At 33.3% G+C, this 12685-nt stretch overlaps 1 protein-coding gene across 1 annotated transcript; it reads right to left on the bottom strand.

Annotated features, from left to right (window-relative positions):
* Window positions 1-1764: 1764 nt before the first annotated feature.
* Window positions 1765-11914, bottom strand: LOC133305947 (uncharacterized). The gene is made up of 18 exons (XM_061506211.1): window positions 11785-11914; window positions 11629-11689; window positions 11468-11504; window positions 10417-10547; window positions 10177-10272; window positions 9974-10082; window positions 9616-9749; window positions 8941-9080; window positions 7708-7758; window positions 7542-7624; window positions 7389-7443; window positions 7188-7302; window positions 4811-5318; window positions 4526-4739; window positions 4364-4434; window positions 2931-3099; window positions 2709-2838; window positions 1765-2629 (listed from the first exon to the last, which is right to left on the bottom strand). Exons 1-18 carry the CDS (start codon window positions 11881-11883, stop codon window positions 1947-1949), a joined length of 2886 nt encoding a protein of 961 aa, XP_061362195.1. The 5' UTR covers window positions 11884-11914; the 3' UTR covers window positions 1765-1946.
* Window positions 11915-12685: the final 771 nt, after the last annotated feature.

Below are 12685 nucleotides of genomic sequence, written 5' to 3'. Positions count from 1 at the left end.
CGAGGAATATTTTTTTAGTTGTATCAGCTTTTTTTTGAAATGTGAGTTTTTTTTTGAAATTAATAATTTTTAAGCTAAAATTTTATACAATCATCAAACAACTTGTAACTTTATTTTAAAATTCTTTTTTTAGCTTTAGTTTAAAAAAAAAAGGTACCAAATAGAGCTAAAAGTTTCTATTGAAATCTATAATCTTTTAATGAATTTTTTTTAGTTGTATCAGTTTTTTTTTTTTTTGAAATGAACAGCTTTTAAACTAAAAAATTTATATAATCATTTAACAACTTGTAGTTTTATTTTTAAAGCTATTTTTTAGCTTTAATTTAAAATTATCTTTTAACTTAAAAAATAGGTAATATATATATATATATATAAAAGTTATATCATTCAATAGAAACTTTTAGCTCTATTTGGCACCTTTGTTTAAGTTAAAAGCTACTTTTAAACTAAAGTTAAAAATAGACTTTAAAAATAAAGCTACAAGCTATTTTAAAACTATAATTTTTTTTTGGGTAAAGATAGAAAACTATAATTTACCTTAGACAACATAGCTAAAAATTTCTATCGAAAACTATAATTATAGTTTTCTAAATCTGTTTTACTTCATTCAATTATTTTTTATTGAGTAATTTTATTTTAAGATTCACTGTTGGATTAAAAGTTTCTATTATATAAATTATATTTATAAAATATTTTTTTCCGGTAAACATATTTATAAAATATTGCATTAATTAGTCTAAAACTATTTATTATTTTATTAATATATATATCAAATTTAACTGATATATATTTTTAAAATATATACAAATAAGAATCATTTAATTGTATTCTTATCATTATTTATATTTTACAAGATTTGACACAGACAATTAATATAATAAATAGTTTTAATTAAAATTTTAATTAATATATATATATATATATATATATATATATATATATATATATATATATATATATATACATGTGAGTGTGCGCGCGCATGCTTTTTATAGATATTATCCTATGTTGAAAAAAAATAAAAGAACAGAATATGAAAAATATATATATTCTACTTGATGGGGGAAGCCGACAAACAAGAGAGGCTAGATAACACTTCAAGAAGCATCCACTAGAGTGATTCAACTTCATACTCAAACTACATACGATTTTTAGAGAGTAAGAGAGTCTAAGTAAGAATTAACAAAAGCTAAGGAGTAGACCATTAGGTAAAAAAAAGATTTTGCACTGTACATTCAACCAATAACTACTAATTTAGAAACATGCCCCTTATTGTTTAACTGTATAAAATTACATGGTGCAGTGTCAAAATAATTTATATCCCTCAGTATACAAAATCTCAAATCATGTCTCTTCTTTACTTTGTTTATGCATAGGGAATCCTCTTCAGAAAACATATCAGCTATTTGTTATGCTCCTATTAGTAGAATGTAGATGCTATAGTAGTATATTAATTTTTTTTCCCAATCAAGACACGTCTCCATGTAACAGTTGGGGAACCCAATGAAGATGCTTCCAGTGGTAACACTTGACCTCGTGCAGCCCTTTAAGATGTGATGTAAAGTACATAGATTTTAAATATTCACTTTGAACTACATGTTCTATAGTTCGTTTGGATTTATTTTTTATTTCTTTTGAATCCAAACTTAGTGGATCCGAAGAATAATGTAACATAAAAGATGAATCTTATAAAACATGAAAGTATAATTTTCCTTAATAATTTGTATATTTTGGACACATTTATATCCAAGCATTCCTCAAACAAATAGCAAACTAAGAGGAAAATGTCAAACGTTTTGTTAATTTTGAATAATTGAGAAAAAAAAAACAAAGAACAAAAAAAGCCAGCCCATGGCAATGTGCAACTAAAGTTACAAAGCTTCAACTTAACCGAGGTAGGAAAAAGCTAACATAAGTGACAAAATTCATATCATACAAATAGTTAACTATGATTGGAACCATTTTCTAAGCTGTTTAGAAGGTTTCTTCTCTCCATCATTCCCTTGGGAACCCTTCTGTGAGAACTTGGATCTATATTGTTCTATAAGCATGTCAAGCTTATCTACTACGTCTTTCCCTATTGAATCTTTATTCTTCTTAGGCCGTTTCTGAGAAACCTTTTGACCTGCTTGTTCTTCTTGGTTTTGCATCTTCCTTTTTCTAAATCCAACATGATCTTTGTTTCCTGATTTTCTTTTATTAGTGTCAATGGAAGTGCTTTGACCTTCAAGTGATGTCCTGCCATGATTCTTGCCATCATGGTTATTCTTTGACTTCATGGACAAAGCTTCTGGATTTTCTTTCAGTGATGGCACTTCAGAGCTTGTTCTCTTATGGTTGCCTTTTTGTCTTTTGGATCCTTGAGGGGATTTTCCCTTTGCCATTGTAGCACCAAATTCACCATTTGAATTCAGTACTTGGTCCTTTGTTGGTTTGTCATGATCTTGGTATTTTCTTTTTCTGTCCTTTACATGAACTTCTACTAAGCCGGGTTTGTTATTTTCCTTGGCATCGTTGTCATCATAAGGAACCCGCTGCTGAGAATGTAGCTTTGCCTTCCTAAGTTTCAGGGTTTGAACATTATCAAGAGCAAACTCCACGATTGGCCGTTGTTCAGGACCAAAAGTTTCTACATGTCAATGAAAAACAACATTAGATAAAACAGAAAAAAGGGCACAGAATACATGTCAATAAGAAATGGATGTTACCAGGATTATTGTTAAGAACTCTCAGAGCCACAAGGGCATGCTGATGCTCAGAAAATTCAAGAAAGGCAACTCCACGTGAATAATGTTTTTGAACAACCTTTCCATTCTTTCCATCTTTCAAAAACTTTATCTGCACAGTACATGTATAGCATTGAAATGATATTCCTAAAACTTTACAGAAACAATAATTGATAACTTCAAGTCATGACCAACTTAACCAACCTGCCGAATTACAGGGTTTTGCTTGGTAGCTCTAGAGATGACTGCATCAATGCAAAGCTTCTTGAGTTCTTTTTCAGTCATTGACTTTGGTAAGTTGTAGATAACAAGTCTAGTTCTTGAAATATGAAAATTTGGAGATTGCAGCTTTGTCTTCTTTTTTCTTTCTAACCTATGAATTTCCCCCAAATAGTGTAAGAGCACTAATCCCAGCACAAGTATTACACAAAACTGAAGCAGCAAGATAACATCTTTACCACCACATATGGAAGATCAAAAGCAACATAAAATAAGGAAATCAGAATAGTATATTAGAAACAAGGGTGTTAACGGGCCAAGCCGAGCTTTAGTCTTAAAAGGCTAAGCTTGTATTTAAATGTGTCAGCCTGATCAAGCCTATTAACTATTATGAATATAAATTATCAGCCTATGGCCTGACTTATTTACAAAAAAATGAAAGCCTGATTTAGTCTGTTTTAAAAAAATAAGACAATAAAAATTTATCCAAACAGAATGTACAATCAACAGCACTAGTAATTCCATAAATATTCATAAATTTAATGTATATCAAACAGCATAATATAGAACAAAATCATTCAAAAAGTCAGTTTAACCAATAAAATGGGGTAGAATGGATTGAGAGAGAGAGGACTATTACAAGTAGTATAAAAAATATAAATAAAAATAAAAATTAATATACTAGGCCAGCCTGAAAGGCTCTAAGGCCGAGCTTTTAAATTGAAGCTTGAGGCCTTTTTATTAAACGAGCTTGTATACAAGTTCAAGCCTGGTTCCAACAACCAATTTTAGACATATAAGCTCAGGCATTCACGAGCCGAGTCAAAGGCCCCTTGTTCGTTTATCACCCCTAATTAGAAACATGATACTTAAGAAAAATATCTCACGGACCTAATGGGCATTTTATTAAAACCATAAACGTTTTTCTCTCTTAACTTTTTCCCTCACATCAATGGCTCATTTTCTTTGCGGATGTATGCACAAAACGGTTTGTGCAAGAATCATTTCCTTATTTGACATTTTATTTTCTTAGCTTTTCAAGACAATGGATTTTCTAGTCCTCTCGTTATTTTTCTCAACAAATACTTGAGGAAAAAAAATAAGAAAAAAGGAAATCAAGAAGAATACAAATCCTTTCTTTTTTCTCCGAAAGTTGAAATGAGGGTAAATGCTGCAACGACCAACGAAGGATTATCCCAATATTAGGTTAATTAGAAAGAAAACCACAACTGACCACAATGAATCAAACATGAACCCATTTGATTGTCCCTCAAATGCAGCATACAATAGCTATAACCATTCGATAGATGGGGTTTAAAAGCAGCCACTCAATGGAAGCACACTATAATTATAACCAATATTGAAGATGTGAGTTAAGATTATAACGCCACTTGCACTCCAAACCATAAAATACTCACTCTTGCCGTTTTAACATATCGCTTGCTGAAACCCCTTCAGCAGCTGGAGTTCCCTCAAGAATGAGTCCCTCCTATAACAATTTAGCATAATACAAATGTTAGTCCTACTGCTTATCAGCTTCCACAGCCTGCTACACAAGAGGTACAAAGGAGTAGACAAACCTTTGCCAAGTAAAGATTGCGGTGGTCATGAACCTCATTTTTTGCTTTCTCCAGTTCCTTGTCATGAGCTGATTTCTTATCCAACGCCTTTAAAGCTTTTAATGGTCTACCTTTCAGTAAAATACCCAACCCAGAAGAAGCACTGGCAGTTGAAATTGCAGCATCAGCTGCTTCTACGGTTTTAAACTTGAGAAACCCAGTTCCTCTTGGTCGCCTGCATTGGGTAAAAGCAGATTATGAATAATGTTCTGTGAAATACATAGAAAATAATGTTTTAGGTCATACTTGGTTACTTGGTGGAGAACAGGAACAAAGTATTCTACTTCCCCAAATCCAGAAAATCGTTGCTTCACTTCTTCATTATCGCATTCAAAGGGAAGATTACTTATAAAAACTGTTCTCTGCAAATCAGCTTCTTCTGCTTGCTTAGGATTTGATAACTTGTTTCCGCCGGGAATTTCACGCTCTACACCTGACACCTTTTCAGACTCATAAGATGCTTTACTATCTGCATCCTTAACAATTGCATTGGATTTTGGCTCCTTGTTTTCTTTGGACAACATAGAATTATTAATTACAGATGTTCCTTTGGTAGAGGATGTAATCAAGCTTTTAAGAACTTTTCTTGCAATGTCTGCTTCCTTATCAAAATTAACTTCAGAAGGAACACCGCCTTCCTCCATGGCACTAGAATTATCTATGTCACTATCATCTCCTTGACAAGATTGTTTGACAATATGCTCAACATCGTCCTCAGTAGTATTACAATCTTCATCTCCCAACTTTTCTTGTCCTAAAGATAGTTTCAAGTAAGGTTAATATGGAGTGTATTTGCAACGCTGAATTAAAAAGGCATAAAATAGAGAAAGAGACCAGCATACTCAATAATGAAACAGCTTCTCACCAAATAACATGCATAGCAAAACTCAACAATTACCCAATACTTCAAATGTTAGATATCAGTAGTCCATCAAGAAATAAGCTGGAACTTCTCTATATGTCTACGCCAGCTTTCCTAGTATAACCAACTAAAGCATTAAAAAATATAATCTACCTGGGAAATTCAAAACGCTACAAAAAGAAGCAATGACCTTTGACCTCAACATAGTTACCAAATACATTAGAGTTAAATTTTGAAAATTTCAGTTAACATTGTCATTCTATGTCATCCAAAAACTTGTATCAACTTAAACATCAACAATTTATACCAAACACGTTCGGGTTGGTGATCGATAAACCCAAATAAAAAGCAAGAAAAGATTGAGGAAAAAGAAAATAAAATAAAAAATTAATAATAGTAAATAAAAAATAAAATAAATTAAAATGAAACATAAGAGAGAAAAATAATAAATAAGACGAAAAATTAAATTAGAGAGCAAGATAAATAAATAAATAAATAAATATAGGGAAGAATAACTCACAAAATTCACGTGGAACTAAGGAAAAAATGAGTCTACCTCTCCACACTGCTAATAACTTTCCTCCATTCCGTCCTAAGACACACCATCCGCCAATTTATTTCTCAACCCATGAAGTCTTATTTTATTATTTTCCCCTAAGTAAGTTTCGGTCAACTTCATCCTCTCTTTGTGTCGTGTTGATAACAAACTTTTGTTGAGCATCTAGGAGTCTTCGAACAATATGCCAAAACCATCTCAACTTATGTTCTCTCATATTTTCAACCACTGATACAACACCTACCTTTTTTCCCAATATCTTTACATCAACTGTCAAATAAGAAAATAGCCTACATGGTAGATTTTCCCGACATAAATCCAAAAAGCGATGCTCAATAACTCTCTTCCACAACTTCATAGCATAGCTCAAAGGCTTAACACCTTTATAGCTAAAAAAAAAATTTAATATCTCTCTTGTTTTTGTAAATTGTAAAGAACCACTTCAACCCAAAACCTTGAGGCGATGGGTGAAGGCCTTTTTAATGGTTTATATTATTCTCTAATACACCCCCTCACGTAAGAGTCATTTGGGCTTGAAATGTGGATATTGCATAGGCCCAATTTTTTTTTTTTGGTTTTACCTTATGCTTATTTAATTCCAAGAGTGGGGGCGGTGAGGATCGAACTCGTGACCTTATTATGATCATTGAAGCTCTGATACCATATAAAGAACCACTTCAACCCAAAACCTTAAGGCGTTGGGTGAAGGCCTTTTTAATAGTTTATATTCTTCCTCCATTCCTCAGGCACATCTTATTAGTTTGGAGAATCTTATTAAAATTTTTTGTTAACCAACTTATTGCCACATCCCATAGCATCTCCACACTTCAATTGGGACACTACCGGGTCCCAACATTTTACTAGTCTTCATCTTCTTTAGTGTCTCCTAAACTTCATTGGCTCTAATTATACGTCAAACTTTTAGTTCTATCATCATAAACATCCTTCAAATCCACCTCACTTTTGTTGCTATTCCCACACAACATAGAGGCAGAAAGCGAGAGTGGGTTAGGGTTAAAACCATAAAAAGACACTGTTGCGGCGAGATTGACCGCTATTGCGATCTGGTGCGGTGCGGCGAGAATGGTTGCGGCGAAGCTCCGCGAAGCGCAACTGGCGCGGCTTGCGGCGCAATAGCACCGCTATTGACTACTATGTGAATACCTAGACTAAAAGTATCCAAACCTACATTACATAAAAATTACCTTTCTCTGAAGCAAGAGCATCATTTGTATCACTACTAAATATCTTTTTTGGAACAGCCCAGTCAACAGCAATGAGCCGTTTCCCAAACTTTGATCCATTGAGCCTTTGAATGGCCTGAAACAGAAATAGGAAACTTATATGCAGGTTATTTCAAAACACAAACAGTAAGTAAAACCTTAAATACAGACTACAGTTCTTACATTTTCCGCATCAAGCTTGCAGGTGAATTTTACAAATGCAAAACCCTTAGACAATCTGCAAATAGGAAACGAGGAAAAAAAAAGGCAGCTTAACAAAATATTATATATACTACTATATTGAAACACTTTAAGTCAGGAAAAAAGAGAATATACCCTGTGTCTGACTTGTGTGGAATAAATACATCCCACACATACCCTGCAGATGAAAACATATCTCTTATTTCATTTTCTCTGGCCTGCAGAAATATTTCACCAACTAGTCAGAAATCAAGGTTTCCAAACAATACACTATTTCACATTTTGTAACTAAGCATCAAACCTTGAAAGGAAGATTTCTGACAATAAGCTTCCATTTCTGAGTCTTGGATCCCTGACCCACACAGAGCATTAAACTGTTAATAAACTAATATCTGATACATGACAATATTCAGTAGACAGGGAAATGTTAATTTCACTAATGACCAAATGAAAATCAATAGAAGACAAGTAGGCAATTAAGAATAAACACATTTGAGGTCTATCTTCGACACCTAACTGATTATTTGATGATTCGGACAACAAATGTTCAGATTTCTGATAAGAACCTTGAGGTGCACCACCCCAAAAGCTAGCTCAAAGGATGAGAGTACCCAAGGCCTTATAAAGACCGCATTAGTCACCCATGCAACCAATGTGGGACTCCAATGCCCATACATTGCAAATGGGCCATAACATTCCACCACGTTTCGCAGCCTAAGCCCAAGCCCAAGCCCAAGCCCAAGGTTCCAAGTCCAAGGGTCCAACACCCAGGTTCCAGTTCCAGGTCCCAATCTGCGATCCATATTGGGTGCTCTGATACCACTTGATAAGAATTTTGAGATGCACCGCCCCAAAAGCTTGCTCAAAGGGTGGGAGTGTCCAAGGCCTTATAAAGGCGATGTGGGACTCCAATGCCCATACATTGCGAATGGGTCATAACAATTTCCTAGAAAACCAAAGTAAAGCCTACAATCACTAAATGTCATTCCAGCCTGGCTGAATACTATAAAAATGTCTATATGGTCTTTCAGCCCAAATGTTGGGCAGGGTAGACAAACACAACTCCCTAGTTCAGAGAACAGATTGTCATATATCATACACATTGTATTGGAGGAAACAATTAAAAGAATACTTTGCTTATAAAGATGAGAAACTGGAAAAAAATCCAAAAGAAAAACATTTGAAGGCTCCAGAGACATATGTATCACAAATTCACATTATGTAACTTCCTACATATTAGGACAATACATGTCACATTGTAATGTGCTGATCAATAGCAGAAAGAAACTCAACAGTTACTAATGGCTTTTTCACGAGAGAAAAGGTTTTCTCTATTTAATTTTTAGAAGATGAATAATAGATTCAAAATAATACCATGGAATATGAATTTTCTAACATAAATCAGTAAGTAACATTTCATGAATACAGAGCAATAAAGCGTCTCCTATCAGCTAGCAGTTATCCATATACAAAAGATACTTTTCTGGAGCATGATGATATTATACTCTGGCGAGTTAGATGGCAAGCACTTTACCTCTCCACCCAGTTGGCGGGCCCAAACAGTTCCCCCTCCTATCTCTTTTTTATGTAATGTTGCAACAGAAGCTCGAGCTGATTTTACACTTGTGTAAAGTACAGCTGAAGCATCCAAAGTACAGCCATCTTGCAGGAGACCTGGAAAAATTTCATAATGACCACTACCATCACAAGAAGTATAAAGCATCTTTAAATAAGTAATACAATGAATTTAATCTTGTTGATCAACATTATAGCCGGAAAGCCATCTCTTTGGCGATATAAGTGAAAGAACAAATTTCAGTGTCCTTATCAGTACTCAATATGATCATATGGGTTAAAATACAACTAAATGTTTGTTTGAAAAACTGAAAAGGATTGAGCATTAAAACCATAAGATTGACAACTTCCAAAGCACTTAAAGCAATATAAGAAAAGAGCAAGTCTACATTAGAATCTGCTTCGTATATTAACCACGAGATGCCTTTACACTAAGTACAAAACAACGGTAAAATCTGAACTTGAAAGAACATGAACACAGCCTACTATAATTATTCAGTAAAGACAAAAAAAATAGATCTTGTTATATCTTTTTTGAATATAACTATGACATATCACACCATTAAATAAACATAAAACATATCTCATCTGCAGTATATATATCATGGGCTGAAAAGATCAAATCTGAAGTTACCATGTTGCTCAAGATCTTTCCTTGAAAGGGGGTACTTAATGGAACACACAGTGCCAATCTCTCTGGCTTTGTGGTGAACATCTTCAGCCATATCAGAATTCATAAGACCACCAAATATAACAGTTCTTGCAACCCTGCCAAAAAAACAAAAAAAAGGAAGTGAGGACCAACATTTTTGGAATGAAATATACATCACAAATAAGAAAAGAAACAAGTCGGGATCAGATCATCTCTTTTCCTCTTAATCTCAACCATGTAAGAATCAGTTTTGAGGGATTATCTTTTACTTCTCTATCGACTAACTGATATAAGAAACAGGCTGAAGTACAATTACAGAAAAGGAGAAAAGAGTAAATACCTCTGCTTTTCTGAGCAACCCCCCTCATCTGCTACATCATTACAAAGAGCTGCTTTTCTCATTTCCAAGGGCTTCCTTGAGTTTTTTTGTTTATTTGATACTTGTACTTCTAAATGAGAAGAAAAAGAAAATTAAGAAAAAGAAATGAATATAGAAATGACAAAATAATAAAAATAATTGTACTGCAGAAACATATTCTCAACCTTCTTCCTTCAAAACTGAAACTGGCTTCTCTTCTTCAGATAATCTGCTGTCTTTATCATTATTTTTTGACTCTGTGAGATCATCTGTCTTGCCCGCTATTAAATCACAAAAGAAAAAGAAAGAAAAGAAAACAAAGGAAGAAGAATACTGATAAAGTTAAATCATCTACACATCTTTCAGAAAGTATATAATATAAAAATATCAAAGTATTCTGAACCAGAATTAGAGAGTAGATCAACCTTGATTTGGTTTTGATTGTCTTTCTTCACGGGTAGGACGAGGCATTGCATGCTTCACTGAAATTTTCCGGCCTCCAACAGATGAACCATTCTTCAGCTCAATAGCTCGGTTAGCATCTTCCTCAACAGCACTGAAGATAACAGCAATTAATACCAAACATGAGATGAGAAAGCCAAGTCACAAATTCTATTTCTCATAAATGTGAAAGAATAGAGACATATCTTATTATATAAAAACAGAGATAACCAACAAATCATGACTACAAATTAATTTACCAATTACCACCATCAAAATAAGACAAGTCTCAATTGAAACATTATGCAACTGTCATAACTAGAATAATGTTTTTAAAAAGTTTGTCCATTGATAACCCCTCAAGTAATTTTTGTGAACCATGGTACATCAAGTTTCATCAGCAACTTCGTCTCAAGATCGCGGAAGTGTACTGAGATAGTGTAGCTGAACAGCACATAGCGATCCACACTAAACCACGGGATATTCCAAAGTCCATACAATCAGAGTGCATTTTTCCAAAAAGGAACAACTTTGACATGGTTATCCAAGCCAAGGTTTCAGTATATTAAAATATATGCATTTACATTGATATCTTTACACTTCTGTGTTGTGTTAGCATACTGTATAACTACTGCATTATATGCAGTGCATGAGTTAGTGTTAATTTGCTTTGTTAGTTAGTTAGTTAGTTAGTTAGTCAGTTACAGATTGGTTAGTCAGTTGTGCTAAGCTGTTACAACAACTAACAAACTCATCTAATGTACTCAGAATCATTAAGCTCAGACATATCAAAGTATTAGCAGAAACACTTTTTCTCCTCTCTCTCTCTCTCTCTCTCTCTCTCTCTCTCTCTCTCTCTCTCTCTCTCTCTCAAATCTCTTCACTGTTTAATACTATTCATACTTAACGGTAGCTTCAGTTGAATTCATCCATAACCAAAGCAAAATAATAAGCAAGAAACCGAATCAAATTAGCATAAGCTAAAAACCAGAGATGATGAATTAAATTTTTGAAAGGCACAACAAATAAACTTACAAATGAACATAACCGAAACCACGATGCTGGGCTGACCCTGAGGATCATTAAGCAAAGATAAATAAGTTTTTATACAAAATATTTTTATAATTAAAAAAAAACGGAATAAATAATTTTATTATTATTATTAAAAGTAAGTGCGGTTTTTCCTTAATCCTTACCCTTCTGTGCGACCATGAAGCAACGCCTGACAGGTCCAACCTCGCTGAACGTTTCCTCGAGCTGAGTTTTTAGGTTAAAAAATTCATAAAAATATAATAATTAGAAAAATAATAATGATAAAAGAAGAGGAAAGAAAAATAAAAATGAATGAATACCTGAGAGTTGGAAAACGAATAGGGCAAATTGGAAACAAAGAGAGTTGAAGGACAGTGTTCTTTGCCACCATCTTCCCTCATTTTGTTTTTCTTTCCCATCTCTGTTCTCTGTTCTGTGTTGAGCACTGAAGAATGGAGTTGCCTTTACTTTCTTACAACTTCTAATGTTCTAGGTTGAGACTATTTTTTTTTATTCTTTTATCTCCTTGGGCCTGGACCTGGGCCGGGTCATGGGCTAGGATGCAATTAAATGGGTTTGGGATTGGGATATATATTTGGATCTACAGCGATTAATTGGAAATAAACCCCAATAAATAAAAATTATTTGAACCGACTTGATTGAATTTCAAGTTATGAAAATTGATTGGTTTGTTTTTGGTTGGAAATCTTAATTTTCTCTTGAAAAATTCACACCCAATTGGGTTGGTTTAGGCTTGGAATACAAGGAATTATTTGCTAATTGTATTGATTACAATGATTATAAATAATAATAATAGGCTTTAATGTTTCTAAAGTGAATATAGATAAGTTATCTACGTTCGTTCCCAAAACGACGTTGTTTTGGGTTAAAAAATTAAAAAATTATAATGAAAAAGACTATTATAACCCTGAAATAAATTATAATTACAAAAATACCTTGATTTCCGCCTCAAAACGACATCGTTTTGAGCTCACTGTAGATAAGTTATCTACGTTGACGGTAGAAAAAGCGAACCCATAATAATATGATACAAATAAGAAACAAAAACGAAAGCTTATATTGTAAGGTAGTTTTGAAGGAAAATATAAATAAGGGTGTGCATAACAACCATTCTCTTTCTAGCACTATTTCTAAAAAGAAATAATTTTTTTTTATTTCTAAAAAGAATATTCATAAGTTATGTTAAAAATCAAAAGGAAA

Source organism: Gastrolobium bilobum, unplaced genomic scaffold, assembly GCF_033153095.1.
Source record: "Gastrolobium bilobum isolate Gb01-03AN ecotype WA unplaced genomic scaffold, APGP_CSIRO_Gbil_v1 utg28196, whole genome shotgun sequence".
In the NCBI taxonomy this organism is placed as follows: domain Eukaryota; kingdom Viridiplantae; phylum Streptophyta; class Magnoliopsida; order Fabales; family Fabaceae; genus Gastrolobium; species Gastrolobium bilobum.
This window is presented reverse-complemented; position numbering and strand designations above follow the sequence as displayed.